Source organism: Physeter macrocephalus, chromosome 10 (assembly GCF_002837175.3).
Source record: "Physeter macrocephalus isolate SW-GA chromosome 10, ASM283717v5, whole genome shotgun sequence".
Classification (NCBI taxonomy): Eukaryota; Metazoa; Chordata; class Mammalia; order Artiodactyla; family Physeteridae; genus Physeter; species Physeter macrocephalus.
Genome location: NC_041223.1, coordinates 10,309,845 through 10,336,953, shown reverse-complemented (window position 1 = coordinate 10,336,953; position 27,109 = coordinate 10,309,845). Strand labels below are relative to the sequence as shown.

General features: G+C 37.4%; 1 protein-coding gene across 4 annotated transcripts in view; it reads left to right on the top strand.

Annotated features, from left to right (window-relative positions):
• Positions 1–27,109, top strand: part of ARID1B (AT-rich interaction domain 1B) — a 455,213-nt gene that overhangs the window by 149,700 nt on the left and 278,404 nt on the right. For all 4 annotated transcript variants that reach the window (XM_024122602.3, XM_055087421.1, XM_055087420.1 and 1 more), the window contains exon 3: positions 7,811–7,939. In XM_024122602.3, coding sequence (XP_023978370.2) covers positions 7,811–7,939 — 129 coding nt within the window. The remainder of the gene's footprint in view (positions 1–7,810; positions 7,940–27,109) is intronic.

Below are 27,109 nucleotides of genomic sequence, written 5' to 3'. Positions count from 1 at the left end.
ATATAAATTAATTTAAGAAGGGTATAAATAAATTTGTGGATAATAGAATGACAGTGATTATGAAGAGGAAATAAAGGCTCTTCAGGACATATCGCCGACTTTTGGAAATTGAGGTCATGAAAGGCACTACCATTTAGTTCAGTTCCCACAGCCATGTAGAGTACTCACTCTGCAGAACATTGGTCTGACATAGTATTCGCTTAAGCTGTGATTTGCTAAATATAGAGCAGTTGGACTTAGAATAAGCAGTGAAATTTTGTAGGCAATTAATAATTATAAAGAAATCCAAGAGAGATTATATGTATATTATTTTCACTGTTTATGATCTTATAAACATAAAGTGTGTACCTGATAAGGAAGTTTTAGAAAGCAAAATTTGTCATGAGAAAAAACTTATTGCTGATGACAAATGAGAACTTTTCAATTTAATTTCACAAATCAAAAAGTAAAGCTATTTTCTGATATGAATTAAAAAAATTTTTTTAAGCTAAGGGAGTGGGCTAAAGTAGCCCAGGTATGTTGGTTATTTTTCAGTCTGTTAAACAACAGCAGTGTTTATGGCCCGGAAGTTATCTATTAGGTACAAGGGCATACACAGAAATGGAAGTGGGCTCCACAGCAACGAGAGCTGAGTAGCCAGCTTGATTGTGTGGTTGGTCATCAAGCCTGTTCTGGAGTTTAGATACTGCTTGACCCTTGACTTCTTTGCTGACTCCTCCAAGCCCACGTTGTCTTTTTTCTGTTACTCAAGGGAAGCTGGACAAAATTTGAAGGAACTTATGGCTTTAGTATACAGTGCAGACAGTAAGCACTCAGTATACATTCGTTGATTGTTTCTCAGTTTTCAAGCACGAAGGAGTAATTTCAGGAAGTTACGGAGTTTTTTTTCCCCCCTTAGACAAGCTTAAGGACAAGATTTATTTTTCTTTTTAAAATAAGAAAGTGAATTTAAAAAAACACCTAAATTGTTTAAAAGTCTCAGTTGGGAACTTAGCTTAAGGGACTATAGATTGTGGAGGATTTGTAGGATTTTGACCTTGTAAACTTTATTACCTTCTAACCATTATTTTTGACTGGACATGTTGACATAATAAAATTTCCTCCTGCAATTGGTTCAGCCACACATCGACTTAGCATCTGAATTCCTTGCTGTGGGGAATTTTCAGTCTGTCTCTTATGCATGAAAAATAGCATTTACTCTTTCTGTAAAATCAGAAGCCAGCAGAATATGCCACAGTAATGACTAAAATGTAGCTGTTGTGAACTCATTTTTCCTATGCTTTTTGCCTTCCTTTTTTTGTAGAATTTATCTGGAAGGACTCAAATTTATGATGAAAAACAAACAAATAAAAATTAAGAAGCTTTCTGCTGTTAAATATAAATTGTTATAATATACTTTTTGATAATTCTTAGAAAGACAGCAATAATTAATCCAAAATAAATTACATTTAGTTTTAGATTCATGAAAAACTCAGAGTTGGTTTAAGAAATGATACATAACATTTGATGTATATTCTTCTGAGCTATTAATTCTCTGCTCACCACACATACACAGATTTTCATATTAAAAAAAATATATATGGTTTTGTAACCTGCTACCCCTTAAGTCCCACCTCAAAAATCCAGGGACAGACTTTCTTGCTATTCAATACATATTATCTACAATTAGAATCATTCATTTTAATGACTCTGTGATATTTTATTGAATAAAATATCATTACCCTCCCCTTTTAAACCAGTCTCTATGGAGGCACATTTAACCATTTAGGCTGCTTCCCTGTTTTTGAGTAGGGGTGGTATCAGGGGCGTGCAGTGACCTCCTTGCTACACATATCTGTGCACACTTGTTTTATATTTTTCCTTAAGGTAAATTCCCAAAAGCAGAATTCTGAGTTGAAGGGATATTGTTCCTATACATATTGTGACTTGCATTAAATATTTGAATTTACATACTCATTATGATTGTTTCAGTATTAATTGCTGTGTAATATTTTGGAATTATGTAAGTTGAAAGTATGAAAACTCCCTGTTAAGCACCTAGAAAGTTACTATTTTATTATCAAATAGGAAACTTACATCTAGGTGTAAGTAAGGCCGGAATGGTTTGACATGAATACGTTAGAAAAAAACTGTGAGGTCAAAAGTTTAGATACCTTCTTTGTTATTAAGTGTATATACATATATTTGAAGTTATAATATACATACAATGAAGTGCTCAGATCTTAAGTGTACAGTTCGATGAGTTTTGACAAATAAGGTACACCTATGAACCAACCATCCCAGTTAAGATACAGAATATTTTCATCACCCCAGAAGTTTCCTCACCGCTCCTTCTTGCCAGCCCCCATATCCCACAAGCACTGTTTTGATTCCTATCACTATAAATTAGTTTTGCCTGTTTTTGAACTTCATATAAACATATTATACAGTGTGTTGAATGTGTGTTGTATTCGTTTAATATAGTTCTAGAGGGAAGTGTAGATACCAAACCAAACTGCTCCTCTTAGAACAAAAGGATCTGAATCTGATACAAGAATTATATACTAGAGTAAGAGCAACAGGTCTTTCAAAAGAAGGAAGTTGGACCCTTACCTTACACTGTGTGCAAAAATTAAAATGGGTCCGACCTAAAAACATAAGAGCTAAAGCTGTAAAGCTCTTAGAAGAAAACCTAGGGGAAAGCTTCATGACATTAAATTTGGCAGGATTTATTGGACATGGAAACCAAATGCGCAGACAACAAAAGAAAAGATAAATTGGAGTATATCAAAATTAAAAACTTTTGTGCGTCAAAGGACACTACCACAAGAAGAAAAAGGCCACCCACAAAAGAGGAGAAAATATTTGCAAATCATATATAAGGGATTAATACACAGAATATATAAAGCATTCCTACAACTCAACAACAAAAACCTAACAACCCAATTAAAAAATGGGCAAAAGACTTTAATACATTTTTCCAAGTAAGATAAACAAATGACTGAGGAGCATGCAGAGGATGCTTAACATCAGCAATCATCAGGGAGATGCAAATCAAACCCACAATGAGTGTGATACCACTTCACACCCATTAGGATGGCTATTACAGAAACAAACAGAAAATAGCAGGTGTTGTCAAGGACGTGGAGAAATTAGAACCCTTGTGCACAGCTGGCAGGAATTAAAAAATGGTATTGCGGCTCTGAAAAACAGTATGGCGGTTTCTCAAAAAATTAAACATAGAACTACCGTATGATCCAGCAGTTCCACTTACGGGCTGGGTATATTTCCAAAAGAAGTGAAAGAAAAGGCTTGAACAGATATTTGTATGCCTATTTTCGTAGCAGTATTATTCACAGTAACCAAAAGGTAGAAACAACCCACCCATTGCCCACGATGGGACAAAATATTGTATATACTTAAAATGGAAATATTTTTAGCCTTAGAAAGGAATGAAATTCTGATTCATGCTGTAACATGGATGGACCTTGAAGGCATTAGGCTAAGTGAAGTAAGCCCGACACAAAAGGACAAATGTTGTATTATTGTACTTATATGAGGTAACTAGAATAAACAAATTCATGGAGACAGAAAGCAGAATAGTCGTTCACAGGGGCTGTGGTGGGGGTTAGGAATGGGGAGTTACTGTTTAGTGGAAATAGAATTTCATTTTGGGTGGGTGAGGTTCTGAAGATGGATAGTTGTGATGGTCGCACAAGAATGTGAATCTACTTAATGCCACTAAACTACACTTTATGGTTAGAATTCCACGTATGACTGTAGCAAAATCTATTTTTCCCATTTACTTACTGTGTTGGAATTAGATTGCTTCCTCTTTCTGGCTCTTGTAAATAGTGTTGGATGGAATATCCTTCCTGGGACACATGTGAGTGTTTCATGGGTATGTATTTACAAGGGGAATTGCTGGGTCATAGGGCAGTGCACCTTGAAACTTAGTGGAGAAACTGCTTTCTCAAACTTCTTTAGCTAGGAAAAGGATGAGAATTATAAACCTGATCATTTCTTCAGTTTTGAAGTATGAGCAAAGGGTTCAAGGTAAAGTAAAATGAAAAATGGGGCCTGGAATTCTGCACATTTAACATGACACAGAGATTTGAAAGTTAATACGTCCTTTATCAGAGTAGTTTCCTAAAATAAATACTTAAAGTAAATGAATCATTTTTAGCTATACTTTCCCTCTCCAATAATGTTTGAAAGCATTCGCATTTCTTTGAAACTTGGAATAAAACTTTGTTACTGTGTGTGTTCATGTTCCACTTGAAGATCCTCTTTATTTAGAAATGAGAGAAATTTTTGTTTTTCTTATTTTTAAATAACAAGTAGAAAATCCCTGATCTTAGGCATTTTCTGGAGATTTCCATTTGGTTTAGTTTAGTGATAAATGTCCAGCGCATTTGACCTCGAGGGTTAGCCGGTAATAGCCGAGGATACTCTGCTGCTGTCAATGTGAGGTTTGGGGTTTTTGGCTATTGGATGAAGCTGAATCAAAGACTTGGATGGTAGAAGTCATTTCGGTTTTATAATGTGTTCCGTCATTAAAGTTTTATATAATAATAACTTGATTTAATAATACATTGAAAAACATTCATTATTCATCCAACAAACATTTCAGTGGCAGGCCCTCTTCCAGGAGGCATACCATGGGTGTAGGAGTGTGTAGTCTAGTGATGAGGGCACACAGTAAACACATGAACACATAATTAAAGGGTTAACTGACTAAATCTAATAATCTCCCCTGTGGTAAAATCAGATCAGACATGGCATGAGAATGATGGTGGGTTAGGCCGGTTAGGGAAGGGGTGGTATCTGAGACAGAAGTGCTTTGTATCCTCAATTCTCAGCACTTGGTTCCTGAAACTCAGTAACTCTTGGTTACATTTCAACAGTTTGGTAATCTTATTTACCCTGAATATGGTTAAGAACTAAGAGATAAACAAAAAGACTCTTAGTAGCCAAAACTGATTTCACAAAACTTGAGACAATAAAAGCTCATATGCTTCCCTCGTGGCTTAGTCCTTTGGGTCTTCGTAACAGTGTAGTGGGTTTCTCAGCCCTCAGCAGATGCTGTTAAAGATAGAGGTCAGAGGGAGGAGCGGTGGCTGAAGGCCTTGGTGGCACGTGAGAAGCCGGGAGTGCGAGACCACAGTTTCTCTGGGGTTTGTGCAGACAAGTTCCGGCACTAGGCTCTGGGGCGTTCCATGTATTATGGCTCCACCCTTCCATTTATGTTTCTTAATAATGATTGTTTGGTTTAAGATGTCAAAAAAGTCATATAATAGAACTTTGAAAGCCCTACATCTAAATTGATTAAAGCAAAAACATTATTGACCATTAAAGAATTGACATTAGTTCCTGACAGCTGAGGTGTATTATATTTAGAAATTGCTTTTTAAAGATAACACTTAGTTAATAATTAATATTTTAGAGGTAGCGCTACAACTTAGTTTAATAAGTAATAATAGAAAATGTGTAGAATTCCAGATAAGATTATAATATTGCTGGTTATGATATTAATAGGAATTAATAGAGGAGGTAGCCCCATTTTGCAGTTGGAGATGTAAGACCTATCATTATGTGGTTGACCATATTCACACAGCTGAAGTACAGGAGGGCTTGGATTTAGATTTCATACGTTTCTAGTACAGAGATTCTTTAGGTAGACAAGAATTTAGTAATCTCTGTTTTGTCATGGCTCCCACGTAAGGATAGTAGACCAAATGCAGTTGATTGGCTCTAGGCCCTATCAGTTATCCCAGGGTCTCAGAAGGTTAGTTAGCCAGTTAGTTAGTACCAAATAATTAGACCATGTATTTAAAAGGATAGCAAGTAGGTTTTTAATTGTGGAAGACAGTGGTGAAATCTCCCAAGCAGATGCTTTTGATGGTTCCCCCTCTGACGTTTGCTCTGTTCTGCAGATTGTTGCTTACACTCCCACCCATCCTACCTGCCTCCCCTGCATCCGACTTGCTTCCCCACTTTTCAGAGTTGGAATAGATAGTAAAAGAATCTAGTAAGTTCATGGCTGCTCTAGTGTTAGGAGACTCCTGCAATATGTCCTCTTGTTGTCTTGCTTAGAAAATAGACCCCCCCCCCCACACTTCCATATTGTGTGTAAGGGTTTCTGTAAACCAGAAAGTCAACATATTAAAGTGCAATTCACAGGGGAGTTGCTGGCTGTGTTGACTGAGCTTTACAGTCATTTTAACACTGGCAAAGTGTTATCCTAACTGCTTCAAATCAAACTGCAAAGATGCTTGTGTGAAATGCAGTATTAGATATCAAATCAAACATATGGGTGTTGAACGGAAGGGTATGTGTTGTGGTAGTATATGGTATTCTAGCATGTGGAGTTGTATTTTATGGAAATTCTTTGGCTTGGCTTATGTCAGGGACATACATTCATTATGAGATATCAAGCTGTAAAATAAATAAAAGCAAAGAATTCAACTGTGCTGTTGAATGGTTTTCAATACAAACTTGTCTGTTCTACTAACTTGGGGTCTGCGAAATGAGAGGCATTTGTAAGCCGTTGTGGCCAAATGTTTTGTCAGCGTTGCTAGCAGCTTGAAAATAATCTAGATCGGGTCAAAAGGAATATGAACTTTAGCTTTCTGCATTTTTTTCCTTTTACTTCATTGAATATGTTGCCAATTACTGTGCTAATTGGTCTTAGAGGCAAAGTGTTTAATATTTTCCTCCTCACTCTCTTCTTTTCCTCATTCAGTATTCTGTAGTCAATTTGTTTTTTAAGTGTATATCTGGGACTGATGACTGAATTCTTAAGTATGTGTTCTTATGGCGATCATGTTCTTGGAGTTCTCAAATGGACCATATTGTGGTATTAACAGTGACTTCACCATTCTCATTCCAGGAGTGCTTTTTGCCATCCTGATATCTTGTTTTTCTTTTCCTCTCCTGTTCTTTCTCTCAATTAGGGGGGAAAAAAATGTCAATAGATTTCTCATTTGAAAGAACATCAGAAAATATCATCAGTGGTGTATTTACTGAATGAGGAAGGACTTTTGTTTGAACAATGATTACAAGATTTTTTAGGCTCATGTAAATTAGAAATGGAGAAGACTGATTTTAGGTCGTTTTGTCTGTAACTCGGGTATTTGCAGCACAAGTACGCTTTGCTTTATATCAGTAACCGTTTTATCAACTAGGAAAATACTGTCCTTGTATAGCTATGACTATCTTTCCATCCAGAACTCATATTGATAGTTACATTGTTTGATATACATAGTATTGTTTTCTAAATGGGTTTCATTTTATTATAAAGCAGTGTTGTTTCTTTTTAGCCAAAATAGTATCAGGTAATGGAATTGCTGCTGTAACTGGTATCTGCTAAAATGTAATTGAGGCGTTCTGACCTTAGTTGAAACAAACATGTCCCCAAACCACAAGCATCCTACAAAGTATTAGTGAGCTTGGTCTGGAGTTCATTTTCATCTGAGTGTTGCATGAGCATGGATTAGCATAATGCTGCTTTGACTTTCTAGCAGAAACAATTTTTTGACGTCAGTATTAGGAACTCCCCCCGACCCCGCCACTGGATTTTTGTGAAATTATCAATTTTTGATGTCTGATAATTTAACTCTGCTTCAAAAAATACTTTGTCTTTTGTCTTCATTGATAGTTTGTGAGTAGAAGGCAGTATGCCAGTTTATCTAACGGAGAGAATATTAAAAATATCGAATTCAATTGCTTAGCAAAGAACCCACTTCCTGTTGCTGAATTGAAACCATATTTGATTTCGCTGAATGGCATGTCTTGACTTTCTCACTTGCCCCGCTTGACTTCGTGACAGGTGCCGCCTCAGTATGGCCAGCCAGGTGTGAGCGGTTACTGCCAGCAGGGCCAGCAGCCTTACTACAGCCAGCAGCCGCAGGCGCAGTATCTGCCGTCCCAGCCCCAGCAGAGGTACCAGCCGCAGCAGGTGAGCACAGTCCTGGTCCCCAGGCCTCTGTTCTGGGATGTCTTCCTGGCCCGCTGAAAACATTTCTGTTCTCAGTGGGAAAAATGGAAGTTTTGAGAAAATGCACAACTATAACCTAAACTCTTTGTTTACGAATGGATGTTTGAGATTGAAGGGTGGGAAGAATGACTAGTTTAATAGCTTCTTACATTACTGGTTAGTGACAGCAGAAAATGTCAGTCATTTCATGTTCTTTGTCATTTGTGTTCTGAATCTTTCCAGAAAGTACTCTGTCACTCCGTTGAGGCTTATTCAGGAAAATGGTTTTATGTTTTATGATCATTTAATCTTTCTAGTTGGCACATACATGGTGTTTTTATGTTGAGCCTTCTTTTGATTTGTTTTTGTTTAATGGTAAGTGCTACTGGGTCAAAACATTGTTGCCTTTGGCAGTGTTATTCTTCCTAAACTAGCTTATAGACAGATAATCACTTCAATTACAATATATTAAAATACTAAAGGGAATCATGTACTTTTAAGTATGTTAAACACTTTCTAGTTTAAATTAGCCTCATTAAATACTCTTTTAGGTTATTGGGCTATGTATTTCAGCTTACATGATTTGTAGAAAAATAGTACATATGCATTTGGTACAGTGATTCAGTTTCATCTTGTTTTAGAGATTGTCGCTGAGTGATATTAAAAGGTATCATGAGCTCAGGACCTGTACTCTGAATTCAAATAGAGCTTTCGTAGCACTTTCAGTCATAAGCATCAAAATGTAACTTTGCATTTTATATTTTCCTCTCTTCTTTCGTTTTTGTGGGTTGGGAGTGGTGAAGAGAGGGGAAGACAGTGATATTGACTCTTCCGTTTTTAAAGTGCTACTTACACAGCTTGGAGAGATTGTTGATGCTAAGCACAATATATAAATACAGGAAGCTTAATTTTAATAAATTCAGCCGATTTCTTAAGTATTTTCTCGGGTTCTTTGGAGTCTTTTCCCATGTGACTTTTGTTTGAGTTCCAAAAAGAGTTTATGACTTCAAAGAAAACATGTTAAAACAACAGCTGAGATTGAAGATCTGTAGAATCTTGTTTTTTGCATATATGTTTTCAAAATTTTGGTATTATATAAAGCAATTTATAGAGGTAGGAATGCACATTATTTCAAAGTTATTTAGTCTGGTCTTTTATTTAAATGTGGGAAAATTAAATAACCTTTCAATACCATTTCTTTTTAAGTGAGAGAGACTGGTATCTGGGTTTATGATATATAAAGTTACAGGCTTTTTCATGGGCTTTCAGAGCCTTATTGAACTTCTCTGTAGACAGAATGTTTTGTCATGTCATCAGAGTTTAAGAAGGACTCAATAGAGAGATTATATTACTCATTTTCCTTCAGTGAGCTAAAATGAATCTCTGATTGTAAAACCAATTTGATTAAGGATTCTGAGTGCCTGTCATTTCCTTCAAGACCAAGTTCAAAATTTACTTCCTTTATGAAGCATTCACTGATGACTTCTTCCACATGGCAAATTAGTTATTTAATATCCTTCATATTTAAATATTTAAAGCATACTACAGGTAAAATCTTATTTTAATGAATACTATTTTAATGTGCTTAGTTTAGGTCTATTTTATGCTTTGAACGATACTGCTGTTATTTTATTGACTTGAATACAATAAATTATATGTCAGGAAATACTATACAAAAATGATTCTTTAATGTAAATACTGTCATTTTTTTGTATATTCTTAGGAAAAACAAATATTTCTCAAAGTCTATTGGAAATTTTTTCTTGTCTTGATATTCCCTAACTATAGAATGTCTAAATATTTTTTAAGTTTTAAGTTTCAGTAAACTCTTCTGGGACAAAGAAGTGGAAATCAGAGACATTTAGGTAGCCTAATCAGAGGGTCTGGTTTGACAGGAACAGTTTTAGTTTTTAGGGAATTTGATGTTCAGATAGATTTGGAAAGTTTGTCTAGGAAATGAGATCTAGCATTTTAGATATAGTTAACACCTCCAAAACCAGAATAATCCCCCCAAATCTATCCCCAAACAAAGTAAAAATAACCACTAGGATATTTTCAAAATCAAGCCAGATTTTAATAAGAATTTAATAATACTGAATTCACATACAGTTAAAAAACAAAGGAGCTCAAATGTATTTAATATAAGAAGCCAGTGTTTCATAACAGACAGAACATTCCTTCCTGTAGACTTTCCTTTTGTTCCCAGATATAGCATACACAGTCTGTTGATTTTTGTATTAGGAGATAATCAGCAAGTATGACTTTGTGTCTTTTGTTAATGTGATTGATACAAAAGGTAATTTTAGGGTTCCATTAAGATACCTCACTTTGTGTCTTTAACATTTTTTAATGTGTAATGTTTTGGATAATTAATACATTCATATGTTTCAAAAATTAACAAGTACAAGGAAAGGGTACAGATTCCAGTCTCTACTATAGTTCTTCTTGCCTAGCTCACCACCCTCCTCACCCTTTGCTAGGTAACCACTTCATTAGTTTATTGTATGTTTCTTTATATAAAGAAGCAAAATACCATATTTTAATTGTTAGCTCTAATTTTACACAAGTGTTGGTACACTGTAACATACTGTAAACATTCTGTTCTTTGTCATTCCCCCTTCCCTACCCACTTAAATATATTTTCTGTGGTTCTTTCCAAAGGAGTCCCTAAAGCAATCCTCCATTCTTTTTTATAGCTTCATTCCATTTTATGGACATATCATAATGTATGTAACCAGTTCTCTTTTGATGGGCATTTAGATTATTTTTAGTTCTTTGCAATTCAAACAATACTGCCATGATCCTCTGTATATGTGTCATTTCATAAATGTCCAAGTGTATCTGTAGGATAAATTCCTGGCTGTGTCAGTGGGTATATGCAGTTGTAATTCTGGTAAATATTGCTAGATTGTTCCTCTTAGGGGTTGTGCCAGTTTATACTCCCACCATCGATGTGTGAGAGTACCTACCATGTGCCAGTAGCATGGTTTTAAGAAGCTTCTGGAGTTTTACCAATCTGATAATGTAGTTTTAATTTACATTTTTCTTGTTATGAGTGATTTTGAACATCTTATATATTTAAAAATGTTTACGTTTCCTTTTTTTCCTGGACTGTCATTTCATATCTTTTTATCTTGAATTTTTCAGTTCAGTTGTTTGTCTTTTAAAGATTGATTTATATAATAAAAACTAGGTATATTAGGGAGACTGGACCTCTGTCCATGATATGAATTACTCCCGCATCTTATCGTTTGTCTTTTGACATTAATTGTGGTACCTTTGTTTGTCATGCAGAAGGGCTTTATGAATTAAAAAAAATGTTTATATAGTCAGAATTAGCAGTCTTTGCTTTTATGATATCTGGATTTTATTTTTAGTGAGATTATGAACCTTCCATACTCTGAAGTTACAAAGGAAGTGTCCCCTGTTATTTTGTAGTATTTTCATAGAGTGATTTCTACATTTCACTTATCCTAATCTATGGAGAGAGATATGATCCAACATAATTTTTTTTTCTCTAGATGACCACTTGGTTAAGTAACTTTTATTGTATTAGGTCTCGCCAGAGAACTAGCCTATTGGTTAGGATAAAAATATTTTATTTTAAGGAATTGACTAAAGACAGTTATGGAAGCTGGGAAGTCCAAAATCTAGTGTGGACCAGCAGGCTGAGACCCAGGAGAGCTGATGGTGAAGATGAAGCCTGAAGGCAGTCTGCTGGAGAACTCCCTCTTGCTTGGGGGACTGGTCTTTTTGTTCTATTTAAGCCTTCAACTGATTGGATGAGGCCCACCCACATTATGGAGGGTAATCTACTTTACTCAAGGTCACTGATTTAAATGTTAATTTCATCCCCAAGTACTCTCCAACTTGACGCATAAAATTAACCATTACTGTTATCTTTCCTTTTAAACTTTTAAAATTTTCCTTTAGGTACAAGATTTGAGGTTATCCTTTTATTCTTTTCCATTGGTCCTTCTGTTAGTGTGCCAGTACTGTACTGTTTTTGTCATTTTTTAATATCTGGTAGGGTTAATACATCTTCATTACTCTTATCAGAGCTCTCTTGGCAATTTGTGTTTGCTTATTTTTCATATAAACTTTTCACTTCTTACCATGCTTTTTCCTAAGAATTTTGTCTTTTTTGTTGTTATTATAATGGGATTTTTTTTCATTGTACCTTTTTTGTTTTATGTGAAATAGGTGATACTTATAAAATAATAAGAGTTTTTAAAAAAGTACTTCATTTGAACAATTAGCAACACACTTGTAATAAAACGAGCTGGGTTTACTTGGCTTGGGTTGCTACGGGCCAGGGAGAACACGCTCCTGTGGAGCCTCACGGAAGGTGTGGAGTTGGGAGGTTTATAGGGTTGGGCTGTGTGCTGGATGGTTCTAAGAGGTATTAGGGGAGTGAGGGTCAGTCTGGACTGGCTACTTCAAAGAAGCTGCGAGCATTTGGTGATTAGGTGTCTTAATTTTGAGCCGTGAGGCAGGACTTAAGTGTGTCCGGGCTTTGTCATTGGTAAAGAGTCACTTAGAGAAAGACAGTGTTAGTAAGAAGAGGCAGATGTTTAGTCATTTTTGTTGTCAAAAAGTGGCCTTGTCCAAATCTGCTTTCAGCACTGCTTATGTGCTATGGGTGGTGCTCTGGTCTGCTTGTTCTCAGGGCTGATTTTCCTTTTCTTCTCACCTTCCTACCCCACTCTCCCTCCTCTTCCTGAATGACTTCTCTCTCCATTTCTTCATTTGTTTAGATAGTTTTAAATTTCTTTTATAATATTCTTCAAAAAGAACTGTTGTACTTTTTGGTTAGAATTATTCCTATATACTTTATATTTTTGTTGGTATTGTAAACATAGATTTTATATTTTTATTATATGACATTTTCTCATTGTTTCAGGTATATACCAATATAATGAACTTGGTATATTAAATTTTATTGTACATTAACCCTTTTAAGTTCTTGTGAATTCTACTAACTCTAATCATTTATAGATTCTCTTAGGTTTTCCAAATTTTATTTTTTTAATTGCTTATAAAAAAAACACTCCCATCTCTCCTTCTTTTGTCCTTCTTCAGACAGCTTCTTCAATGCATTATTTGAAAGGACTGTCTGTTTTTGTATTATCTGATTTAAAAGAAGGCTTTCAGCATTTCATCATTAAATATAATGTTTACTCTTTTTTTCTTTTCTTTTCTTTGTAGCTGCCCATTGTTGGATAAGGAAGTTCCCTTCTTTTTCTAGGTTGCTAAGAATTTATCATGAATGGATGCTGAATTTTATCTTATGTGTTTTTTTTGTGTGTCTTTTGGAATGATCACTTTGTTTTTCCTCTTACAATCTGTTATTGGGGTATATTACATTTTTTTTTAAGTATTATGCCAAACACGCATTCTAGAATAAACCTAGCCTCGTGATATAGTCTCTTTTTGCACATCACTGAATTCAGTCTGCTGACATTTATTTAGCTTTCTTGAATCACTGTTCATAAGAGGGATTGGACTGAAATTATCCTCGTGCGGTTTTGGTATCTGTGTTATGAAGTTTTGCAGAATGAGTTAGACAGTAGCCGTCGTCCCCCCCCGCCCCTCCACACACACACACACACACACACTATTTTAAGTTTTTGGCCACACTGCTGCTTGACTTGCGGGATCTCAGTTTCCCTACCAGGGATTGAACCCAGGCCACGGCAGTGAAAGCCCGGAATCCTAACCACTAGGCCACCAGGGAACTCCCATACTAGTCCCTTTTTAAACTTACTGGAAGACTTTAAAGTCTGGAATTACCTGCTTTTGGAGTGTTTGGTAGAAGCATCTGTAAAGTCATAAAGGATTGTGTAGCTCTTGATGTTTTAGCTTTTGTCCCATTCCTGATTTTTGACTTTCGATCTTATTTCTTTTGTGAATATAGGCATATCAAGTTATCGAATTCTTCTTGAGTCAGCTTTTTACTTATATATATATTCCTATATATGTATCCATTTCATCAAGGTTTTCAAGTTTATTGACCTGATGTTCATAATAGTCTTTATTTCTTTAATTTTTATAACATCTAGAGTTAAGCATTTTAATTAATAATGTTATTCCTTCTTTTATTAATCTTGATTAATCTTGCCAGTGGTTTGTCTTTCCAAAACAAGTTTGGTCACTGTCCTCGTTATTACATGTTCTTTTTTATAAGTTTAATTAAATTCTGTTCTTACTTTGATTATATCTTGCTTTTTGTCTGATAAAGCCAAATAATATAAGACTAAAAAATTTCCTCCTAAGTACTACTTTGGTTAAATCTCTCAAATTTTGATATGCATTATTTTTGTTCTCTTTTAGTTCTAAGAATTTTCTTACTTCCCTTCATTCACTTTTTGAAAGGCAGTTTTATTGAGGCTTGGGTTTGTGTTCTGTTCCCTCAGAAGGACTGGTGTATGCTTTTGCCAGTTGCTTGTGGGCACTGGTCGTCAGGAATCGTATTTCATATTTTAGTTTGTAAAGTTTTATTATTTAGAAAGTTCTTAATAGGCTGACAAACAGGATGATAGAATGAGCATTCACATGCCACCATAAGTTCTTTTCATTTACTAACCTAGCCATATTCGCGTATCCCCAGTTGTCATCAGAATGCCTTATTTATAGTTCATTTGTTTCAAGCAGAATTCAAACAAGGTTACTACGTTGATTTGGTCCTTAAGTCTTCTTATCTGGAACAGTTCTCTTTTACCCCACCCCCATTCATGCCTTTGGCATGTTGAAAAAACTGAGTCAGTCGTCCTGTGAAATGGCTCTGTCTGCTTGTTTTCCCGTGATGGGGCTTAGTTTGTTCATCTAGCCCCTCTATTTCCTGTAAATTGCAAGTTAGATCCAAAGGCTTGAAGTTAAACATTTTTGTTTGTGATTGTTTGTAAATCATGTCCCCAACGTTTAGGTCACTGCTTCTGTTTAGTGGAGGGGTCTGTGACCCTCCCTTTGAGTGAAGAAGCCTGCAAATGGTTCCAGCCCCAGGCCGTCTGGTGACTATCAGCTGTCTTCCAGCTGAGGCTGTAGAGACATTGTGATGAAGATAGGCTTTCCCTTTTGTACTCTGTCCGAATTCCTCACCCACAGAATCTGTGAGCATAATACATGCTGGTGGCTTTAGGCCACTAAGTTTGGGGTGGCTTGTTACACATCATTACTGACTGACATGGTTTGCATACTTCATAGGTGACGAAGTGAGGGTGTTACATCAGGATGTTAACATCCTAATATTTCGTTGTCCTACAACAAGTGGTATTAAGATTGATCAGTGGGTTCAGGTCATATGGCCTCTGGGACCATTTTAAATGGAATTCTCTTCTTGAGGTTTTACAGAGCACACCATTAAGTGTTAATTTTGACCAGAAACTCTGGTGATGGTTAGCCTGTGGTTGCTAATTCTCAAAGGAGTCATTTCTTAATTCCTCCTACCTCTCAGTATCAAGTTCAAGACAGGTATTTTTCCTTTCTCTTTAGTGAGTTTTCATGCTCTTAAATGATGGCTATAGCCCTTCTTAGTCCCTAATTTATTGGAGAGGTATTATCTCATATTTTACTCCCTTTTGGTAGGCCCTGGATTCCTCCTTTCCCCTGGTCCCTGTGTAGTCATCAAAGGGAAAGTTAAAATCCATAACAGAAGTCAGTTTCTGTTGCTCTCTTACTTTCCGTGTTCTTGGTTTACTTTCTGTGTTCTTCGTTTCAGTCACATTCATGCCAAGTTTGTGATCCATTTAAAAAGGCATGTTATCAAATATTTTAGATATTTCAATTATAGGCACTTAGAGTATCCAATCTGCCATACTTCTGGAACTGGTACTGTCTTCTATTTTCTAGTTGTTTATTTGATATCTTTTATACAGTTTAAAACTATATAAACATGTAATATAATAGATAATTTAGAACATACAGACAGTACATTCCTATTTTATAATGAAACGTTTTTAAAATAAATTTATTTGTTTATGTTTTTGGCTGTGTTGGGTCTTCATTGCTGCGCGCGGGCTTTCTCTAGTTGCGGCGAGAGGGGGCTACTCTTCATTGCAGCGTGTGGGCTTCTCATTGCAGTGGCTTCTCTTTGTTGTGGAGCACGGGCTCTAGGCACACAGGCTTCAGTAGCTGTGGCACGCGGGCTCAGTAGTTGTGGCTCATGGTCTCTAGAACACAGGCTCAGTAGTTGTGGTGCATGGGCTTAGTTGCTCCGCGGCATGTGGGATCTTCCCGGACCAGGACTCGAACCCATGTCTCCTGCCTTGGCAGGCGGATTCTTAACCACTGCACCACCAGGGAAGTCCCTATAATGAAACTTTTCTACTGCCTCCTTTATTCTTTTGAAGTAAATTCATAGATAATATGTTACCTACACAAAATTCATAGGTACTGTATGTTACTACATAAAATTTTAAACAATTCTTAATAATGCACTAACTGTACATGGGAAAGTGGTATATAATAAAATATTGTATATTTAACTAAATAAATTGCTCAGGCATGACTACATTGAAGGCTTGTGAAATGAATGCTTGCGTGTATATGTGGGATCAGTGTGGGCCTTACAGCTACACAGTGAGGCTGATGCAGGAGTGTGGTATCAGCCTCTCAGATGTCTTAAGCAGGGCTGTCAGTGGAGAGGTCATCTTTTAAGATGATGAGCAGCTCTTGGTCAGAGTCCGACCAAAACGAAATATAATCTTCCCTCAGTATTCATGGTTGTTTTATTCTAGAAAATTCAGTATATTAATAAAGTTGTTTTAACAATACTTTGTTCTAATATGCAGAATGGAGTTGGGTTCTAGGCTTAGACAAATAGTTAGCTTTGTGTTTGCTTTTAAATCTAAATGAATGCTGGGACTTGTGAAATGAATGTGCGATGTGGTATGATGATCTGTTGGATCAATCTCTTATACATCATGGGACAATCTAGCATTCCTACCTTACACCCTTAAATTTCATTGCATTTCCTTATCCTTGTGACAACTAACTGCCCCCTTGAAATCTTATCAATATGAATAACTTAGACTTCCTTATTTTTTTCTGAAAAAAAATTCATACATAATGAGTTAGGTATATACAAAGTTTCAAACATCAGTAAAATGCCATAAATGTAATGGAAAGGACAGAAAGTTTATAATAAAATATTGCTCAGATGTGTCTACATTAGAAGACTTACGAAATAGTCAGAGGCTTGCATCTATGTGTGTAATAACAATGAACTCCACTAGTACAAATGAGAGTGAGTGATAGAGTTATATTGTATGAACAGCTCAAAATTGTGAACAGGGTTTGAATCCATGCGATTTATTACCATATAACAGCAGTTATAGACAATGAAAATATTGAACATTTTAAATAACATGCTCACATAATTGTTTAGCTGAAAAAGTAAGGTACCCCAAAGTGTGGAGATATTCTAAGTTTGTAAATAAAGTGTACACACACACACACACACACACACACACAGTAAAAATCAGTAAGTAACAGTAGGCCTGGTTTATTCTTCCTATTGTAGACCAAGAGATTAACTAATACAACAGGGAAATGAACTGTCCAGTCACCAAAAATTTTATTTACTCAACATGATGACATTTCCTTCTTTTAAAAGGTGTTAATTTTAAAATTCTTTTAAAATTAATTCTTGTTTTAAAAAAAAAGCTATTCGAAGAGGTTGCTTCCATTTGGAAGCATTTTTGTATCCTAGCTTACTTGCTCAAACTCCTTCACCTGAGATTTAATATCCGGTACAGTAGAGGAAACCTCCTTTAATGCCGTAAGTTTTCATTGTTTTATTTTTTGTTTTAAAGTTTTCATTTTGTCATTCTTGGGTCATAAAGTATTATCATATGTAGGTTTGTTTCCTGGTTCACTGTAATGAGAGCAAACTCTTGTTACCTTCCTCTCTCCTCCTTGTACCTATAGACTCGTCGTCTTTTTCCTTTTACCTCTCAACTCCTGTCCTACTTCAGTTCCACTCTCGTGAGATGCTGGAGAAGAGATCATGTTTCTCTTGTGGCACACGTTTCTCCCAGACCTTCTACCCACTGCTCCTAACGGAAGCAGCTGCTAGGTGTCAAGGGCAGTGTTCCAAGAATCGAGTAACCTGAAGGGAGTTGCCTGGTATGGAAACCAGACTGTCTGTCAATACCCTTTCCTTTGACATTGGTCTTGTGCTGATTCAGCTTCCCTTCCAGGACTGTGACAGTTGGCAGCCTTGCAGAACACTCTGTTTTCATGGCTTTAAACTACACTGTTGTTTCCATAGCTAGAAAATAATCTTTCTTTCCTTAGAGAAAATTTGTAGGAGGTAACTCCATTCAAGTAAGTCTCAGTTTAAAGAGGATATATCAGGATCTTAAAACAGCAACAGCAACAACAAAACTCTAGTTTAAAGCAGTGAGAGAATTTCAAACTTTGCCTTTTTAGGTATAGTTTTTTTCCAGCCGATAGAATTATCTCAGATTCTTGAGAGAAATATTGGGTATTATGAATGTATACTTCTCAAGGTACAACTTTTATCTTTTTAATATATATTTTTAACCTCAGGCTTATTGGAAAAGTTGCAGAAGACAGGAAAAGCAAAACATAAACTATTTATTGAATCCCTTGTGCTTGGGAATGTTCTGTATGCTGGGAATCCAGTGATTAATAAGACATTGTGTCTGAAGTGAAGGAATTCCCAGTTGAATGGAAGGGTCAACATGGGCAGATGACAGACAGTACAGTAGGAGAGGTGTGTTTTCGAGCTATGACTAGATACTAGTAAAAGTGTCTCAGAGGAGGTCTTGAAGAATGAGTAAGAGTGTGCTGGTGAGAGAAAAAATGATCTTGGGGTAGGACTAACTCTTTGTTAGTGAGAACAGAGGTAATGCCCAACCCTGAATGATACTGAACCGGACTCTAAGTTTGGTTCAACAGTCAAGGTCATTTAGAAGGAACATATTAATTATGCTTGGAACTGGTGAATTTCATTGCTTTTCCTCAGTGATTAAGAATGAAGTAAAAGGTTATTTTTCAATAATTTTTTAAAGCAGAAAATAGTTCTAGCTCAGCAGTTCACTCGTAACAGTGGATCGCTCAATAGTTAAGCCAACTGGAAGTCTTAAGTCTGTTTACGTGTGCGTCGGGAGAAACGAGTGTTTAAATTATATTTTCTAAAATACCACTTTCTTTGGACATCTTTGTGGACAGAATTTTTCAAAAGGAGATGCAGTAAACAAAGTATTTGGAAAATGGGCATCATTTTGAAAAGAAGGTGATAGCATTGGAAATGAGGGTAAAATACTAAAGAATTAATAACTTGCCACTGAAGTCTCCGAAGGAGTTCAGAAGTTACATTAAGTGTATTGACGGTGATGCATTGTGGCACAGACATTTCTTTATTGTTATTGTTAATTATTTATTCTAATCTTTGTTTCTTATTATTTATATAACAGAATGTTAATTTATAAGCCACTCGTATTCTGCAGCTTTTGGAGGAAATTAGTCATAGAAGGCCTGTGTTAAATTACTGAAGTGCTCATATCATTTGCTTTATAAGATTTTGTTGTCAGAGCAAAGACAAGGACATTTATAGTTTGCTGCCATTCATTGCCCAGCATTTAGATATTAACACAGGAGTCTGTTAATTAACTTGATAATAAAAACTTTCGGAATGTCAGTTGATAAAGGTATTATTCGTTTTAAAGGAGATTGCTAGTGAAGCCTGGCATTTCCTTTGCATTTGACTCTCTTTCCTTCTTGCTGACCAGGCTAGCGGTTGTCTTAGGCTTTGAACCAGGGCTGGGGATTTCCTTTTATGTTTAAAGAGCTTGTGAGCATCTGAGGAGAAAACTTTTGAGTTGCTTTCAGGTCGGAGCAAGGCCCACTCCTAGACTGATTTCTGCTTGTTCGCTTGGGTAACCAACCACGTAACTGCTTCTAGACTTGGATTGGAGACGCTCCTGGGAGCTCACTGGTACTCAGGGCCTGCTTGGCAAGGCTCTTGGCTGGAGGGGAGGGGAGGGGTCAGAGGTTAGGAGGACAGGAATGAGAAAGTGGCAACTTTTCCTCTCTCTCCTACTTTTTTCTCCCTTGGGAGACAGAGCAGTATATTAAAAATGTAGCACAAAATTTGAATATCCTATAGATGTAACTTGCTGCCTTAAAAGTTTCAGTTCATGTAGAATGGTCAGTTCCGTGTGTATATTCGTGTGTGTGTTTTGTTTTGGTTCTTGTTATTCCTGAAAGCTTCTTAAATAAGCAAATAGAAAAAACTACTGGAGAATGAAGAAAAACTTTTTGATAATGTTAAAATTTGATATGAATGTTTTGTTTTTAATTGCTATAAAAATCAGGGTGGTCCTATGCAACTATGCCTGCCTGGGTCTTTGCTTTTATCGTATTAAAAGTGGAGAAAAGGAAGAGAAAATTCTCACATCTTGCACAGATTGTTTCCAGTAAGAAAGCGTTTTTGGCTCTCTGATGGAAAACTTTCAGTAGTTATTCTTTTTATGTATTGGATTGTAACTGGGACTCTAACTGCATTGGATTATAATTTGATAATGCTATTCATATTCATGTTCAGAATACTTTTAAAATAATTTTCTTCTTTTCAAGTACCAGAATTAAAGGAAAGCAAAGCCAGGAAGTGAGGAATTATATAGCAATAACCATATTTTCAGTACTTAATTTACTTTTGGAAAGGTGATGGAAGCTTCCTCCTGAGAAGAGGAAAGCCTCACACAGGCCTGGGGTGTGTGAGCAGCCTGGCTCCGGCTTAGGCTCTGCTCCAGCCTGTCCGGCAGGCTGCTCCTCAGAGCATCAGGCTTCCTTAGAAATGTGCAGAAGATCAAGTCAGCTGCCTGTGACTGCCTGCTGTGGTGATAGAAGAGGAAAGCCTTACATTGTTTAAGATAACGCTTTATGAAAAGCCGAAGAAGAATCTCAAACACAAGAGCAGGATGTGGTCTAAAAATCATTTAAGCTCCACACCATTCCCTGTTTCTAACGTCGCTGTAGTAGTGGGTGAGCTTTTTTAAGTTCTTTTCCTCACTTTTTTCTTTCCCCTCTCCCCCATCTCCTTCTCTGCCTCCAATAGAGATGGAGCCATGGGACTGAACTGGGTGCCCGGACACTCGGGTACACTCGCTACCTGTTCTCTAGCTCGTTATCCTAGTTGCCTAGGCTCAGTGGGCTGGTGCAGGAGGAAGCCTCTCCTCTGTAGACGGGGATGTCGGGAGCAACTGGCACTCGCACCTGATGTGGCTCTCTTCATACCCTTCAACCTTCTCTCTTCTCTGACGCCCCATTGGGATTGAGGGATGAAGCTGAGGATGGAATAGGTTATGCAGTTAGAAGCATCATCGAGGCTCATTATATTTATGCATACAGTTCTCTTCCTTTGATATTTAAATGCTGACACTAGGGAGATTGAGGAATTTTTATTTTTCCTGGATTGTTTTTTGCTACTCTCAGCTGTCTTCATTTGTCTTTAAATGCTCATTTCAATTTGTTGAAGTACAGGAAATAAAGTAAAACGTAACTTACATATATAACATTAAAATTCTTCCTTCATCAATTTCTTTGATTTTTAAAAATTCTTAGAGTAACAAGCTCTGTGTATATGTATTCCAGAAGATGATTATCTGCAGATGTTTGAAACATAGGATTACTTTTAGAATTGCATTGCTAGTGACCACCCTTTTTCCTGGAAGGATAGCAGAACCGGCTCCAGTTCACTGACTGATTTGCCTTAGAGTGCTAGACTTTGGGGAGAGGAGTGGGTGCATGTCTCTTTGCATTAGCCTTGGGAGCTGAAGAAAAGATAGAGATCAAAGTAGGTTAAGGCGAAGCCATTGGATAAGTGTACAGCTGTGGTTTCCTAAAAAGAAAAAAAAAGGGATTGTCTGCATCAGAATTACCTGGAGTGTTTGCTCAAGTAAGTTCTCTTACTCCAAAACTGTTTGGGGGGGGTGGGGAGTACCTGGGGATCTGCATTTAACTCCAGCGGGCAATTCTGATGCCTTCCAAAGTTTGAGAGCCACTGGAGAGCAGAAATACTAACCAGTGCTTTCCAGTCTTGTACTCTAGCATGGCGGATGGATGTTACCTCATATATATGTTAATAATGACCCTCAGAGGTCATACAGCAAGTTATGCCTGAATGTGGTGGGGCTTGGTTTTGATCCCAACTCTGTTTTATTTTATTTTATTTATTTTTTATTGAAGTATAGTTGAATTACAGTGTGTTGGTTACTGCTGTACAGCAAAGTGACTCAGTTATACAAATATATACATTCTTTTTCATATTCTTTTCCATTATGGCTTATCACAGGATGTTGAATATAGTTCCCTAGGGTTTACTGTCTTCTTTATTGTTGTTTACAGTAGAGATGCATTTTGTGTCAGAGATAGGCTGATATTCAGGCCTTAAGGCCACTGTTACGGGCCTTTGCAATTGTTAACCCAGGGTTTTTCCAATTTTAGTGAGCGCTAAAATCTCCTGGAAGGCCTGTTAAAACACACATTGCTGAACTGTACACCCAGAGTTTCTGACTCTGTAGTTTGGACTTCGGGAGAGTTTCTCAACCTCTGTGCCTCAGTTTCTTCATCTGAAAATAGTACTTATTTCGTGGAGTTGACGCCGAGACCATAAGCGTTTATTCAGTGAGAAAAGTACTCTCCGGAGTGCCTCTGGTGAAGAGTAAATGTTACATAATTATCAGCTGCTGCGTCAGCGGCATCGTGGTCACAGGATGAAGTCCCAGTGGTTCAGTGAAAATTTTGATTCTTATTCTTAAATGTGGTTTTAGATAATGTAAATAACAAGAGCTGACATTTATTGAACGTTTAAATGTGTCAAGCACAGTGCTCATTGCTTAGTCCCTCCTTTAATCATTAATATAACTTTTGGAGAAAAGTTCCTGTATCTTGTTTTTATGGATGAGGAAGTTCTTTAAGTGGTAAGTTACAGAGCTGGGTTTTCTTTTTGCTCTGTGTATTATTATTCTTATTAATTACATACACTATTTTTCCCTATAAAAAGCACAGCTGAACATTTACTGTGGCTCATTTGCTTTGTGAGTTTAATAAAATTAATTAATCTATTAAAAATCTTAATTACTTTAGTCCTTAGCTCTTGAGTATCTTCATACTTCTCTTTAGTGTTTTAGGAGAAGTGAAATTTAGGTAACCATGTAGCTTCCCTTCTCACTCTGGACCCCTTGTTAATTTAGGAAGAAGTTCTTGCAAAAACCAAAATGAAGGATTTTCTTAAGTCTTGAATGCCAGAGTAGTGGCCTCCAGGGTCCTAACTTGATTAACGTAGGAGAGGCAGCTGCTCTTGCTGGCAGTCCTCTCCCTAATCTCTAGTCCTCCCATGGTTCCTCTTTACTGCAGGCGTAGGGGCAGCTGCAGACCCAGGTATACTGGTAAGTCCCGTGTCATAGTGACATTCTTGTTGATGGCAGGCTACAATGGTAGCGAGGGATCTATTATCAATATTAATTAGACTCATCAGAAAGAAAATAACAAAGTAGTTTGGATAAGCCTGTTCTTTTTCTAGAATGGTTTTTTTTTAAATGGAAATAATTATTCCTTTCAGTTAATAGAAAATTAACAATATTCTGAATCTAGCCTTTGGACTCATCAGTATATCTAGTGTATTACAGATAATAAGGCTTTAATATAAGCTTAGAGTCTGCCTATGGAATCAGTAGCAGTTAAAAAAAAACCATATGAGCTTCGGTCCTGTGATTTTTAAATCTAATATAAAAGATTTTTGGAGCAAGGGTGAAGGAAGATGCAGGGGAAAGTATTGATATGGACTTAGAATTAAAGTGACTTACCATTATCCTAAAAGATAGCAGTCGCGATATATAAAAAACCCCATTCAGCCCCTGTTCTTGAAGTACCATGTGTGCCTAAGCTACAGAGGCACTGGGAGGGAAGGAGGCACTGTACCCTGAGCCTTCTCAGCACCGCTCAATCTGATATAGTTTCCAGAGCAGGAAACAACTCAGGAAAATTTGTTCAGGGTTGCACAGCTAGTGAATAGTCCAGAAGTTGGAATTTGAGCTTGGGTTGGTTTGACTCAAGTGTTTGTGGTCTCTGGCGAGATCTGTGGCTGGAAAAGGCATCTTGGAGTCAGTGAAATTGGACACTGGGCCTTTAAGAGGCTGAGCCAAAGTAAGTGTAAGACTGTCAGATTTAGGCAAGGAGGGCATCTTGATCAGGAGATGAGGTCCAGAAAGGGTCAGAGTCAATATAAGGAGGTTTTACCTGGGGATCTAGGGGAAAATGAAACTGGGAAGGTTAATTTGGTTAAGATTATGGAGGGATTTTTTTTAATGCTTTTAAGGGTTTATTTTTATTTATTAAAAAATTTATTAAGTGATTAATTTAAATTTATTAAAAATTTATTTAATTTATTTTTGGCTGCGTTGGGTCTTCGTTGCTGCACGCAGGCTTTCTCTAGTTGCAGCGAGCGGGGGCTACTCTTCGTTGCGGTGCACGGGCTTCTCATTGCGGTGGCTTCTCTTGTTGCGGAGCATGGGTTCTAGGCCACACGGTCTTCAGGAGTTGTGGTACACGGGCTCAGTAGTTGTGGCTCGCGGGCTCCAGAGCGCAGGCTCAGTAGTTGTGGTGCACGAGCTTAGTTGCTCCACGGCATGTGGGATCTTCCCAGACCAGGGCTCGAACCCGTGTCCCCTGCATTGGCAGGCAGATTCTTAACCACTGCGCCACCAGCGAAGTCCGATGATTTTTTTTTTTTTTTTTTAAAGACAGTTAAGTGTTAGGATTAAATAGTACAGCAAACGTGTTAAAGATAAAATGGGGAGAGGTTAAGAAACTGTGAAAGAGTAAATGGTCAATGCACAGTGGGCTTTCTTGGGAGATTGAGGATTGAAGGCAAGGGGCCAATTCAGAAGTTTTGTGGTCTTGCAGGTGTAAAGCCGGAGTCAGTACCACAGCCTCAGTCCCAGTTCTGGATTCCTGAATTCGTCTTTCATACCATTAACTCCATTTTACTTTAAATGGACATTTTCAAACAATGAACAGAAGTAGACAAAAATATAATGAGCCCCACACACCCATCACTCAGCCTTCAACGATTATATGGCCGGTGTTGTTGTGTGTACACTTGCTCTTCCTTCACCCCCCCCAATCCCTGCCCTCAATATTATTTTGAAGTAAATCCCAGCTATTGTATCATTTAATCTGTCAGTATTTCAGTATATAGCTCTAAAAAATAAAGGGCTTAAAAAAAGAAACACAAACATAATACAGTTATCACATTTAAAGAATATTTTTTCATACCAATTATCCAGTGTTCAAATTTCCAGTAGTTTCACAAATGGATTAAATGTTTCTGTTTAATTTACATTGTGAGGTAGTTTGAGTCAAGATCCAAATAAAATCCACTCTCATAATTGGTTGATATCTTTTCACCTCTATGGTTTTCCTCTTTCTTCATCTCTTCATCTCTCTCTCTCTCTTCCTCTCTCCTTTCCTTTTTGCTGTTACAACTTATTTGTTGAAGAAACTAGGTCATATTTCTAGTAGAGGTTCCCACAGTTTGAGATTTGCTGATTGATTTGCTATGGTTTAATGTATTCCTCAGCCCTTTTTAATTTCCTACAAATTGGTAGTTAGATATACAGGCTTTATCAAACTCATTATCAGATTTTTTTTTTTTCTCTGCAAGAATATCTCATTGCTGTTCTGATCATTAGGAGGTAAAGGATGTCTTGATTTTTCTCGTTTTTGATGGCACCACTGATGCTCACGATAGTCTTTTCCCTCCCTCTTAATTTCCAGTTTTTTTTGTTTGTTTTTTTTACTACATTCTTTTATAGTCATCATTTTGCCGTAAGACTGCCAGTAACAAACAGCAAAATGTGTTTTGTAGCATATTGCTACCAGGCAGTGTAGCTGTTAACATGATAAATATTCTTGGACACGAGCCCAAGTTTTGTTCAGTTTTATGTTTGTCCTCATACATTTATTTTGTATTGCTGTGTCTAATTCTAAGTGTAAGCTCTTGGAAGGCATTCAGTCAGTAATTCACCAGGCTTTTGAGTACCTGTCGGTGCTTAGCGCTGGGAACCCAAGAGGAAGTAAGGGTCCAGTTCAGGAGATACACAAACAAATAGTTTAAGAATTTATAATGCTGTATTCTAAGAATACATCTGAAGTTGATGTGAGGTAGTTGTTTGGGGGAATGGAGGAGTTAATTTCTAGCAGGATCTTGAAGACAGCGATGCTTCGCAGACGCAGAAGGAAGGGCATCCACCTGGACTGAGAGAGCTGCACGTGCAGACAGGTGGCCCCGTGGAAGCCTGTGAGCAGTCAAGTGCGTGAAGCTGAGGGCTTGCAGTGGGCCCGGGGGAGGCCAGGGTGAAGCTGGGGTGGCGGCTGGAGGTCGTTGGACGAGCTTTTCTGTGCCAGAGCAAGGACTGTGGACCTCATTCTGTAGGCACCGCGGAGGAGGCCTTTCCAGGCAGTAGCGCACCGTGGCCATTTGTAGTTTAGCAAGTCTGCTCTGGTGGCGTGGCGGGCAAGAGGCTGTAGTGTAAAGGAGCTGACAGCTGGAGGGAAGATGGAGGAGATGGACTTGACGGAGATGTTAGGTTTGGTCCTGTGTCAGATCTACATGGATGGTGAAAGAGGTAAGGGGTGTGGGATGGCTCTGAGAAGTCCATGTGGGTGGTGATGCCCTTGACCAGGTGGCCCTTGAAGGAAGGGGATCAGATTTGAGGAGGACAGTTAAGAGAGTCATTTCTTGACATACAAGGGACTCCTTGAGTACAAGGGACTCCTTCATAGTGCAGTTAAAATATATGGGACTTGAAGTAGAGAGATTCGGGAGTCATCACCATCCAGGAGTCTGCGTGGAGTCCTTGGAGGGAAAGAGAGGAACCAGCAGAGGATCCTTAAGCGAACCAAATCTGAGGAGGCAAGATGGGTCTCTTTATCTTGTTTTCCATCAGCCTGTGTACCTTAAATGACTATTTGATGATAACGAGTAGTAGGTAGAGTGGCCTCGTACTCAGATTTGTGGGAGTTTGAATACTTTTTTTTTTTTTTTTTTTTTTGCGGTACGCGGGCCTCTCACTGTTGTGGCCTCTCCCGTTGCGGAGCACAGGCTCCGGACGCGCAGGCTCA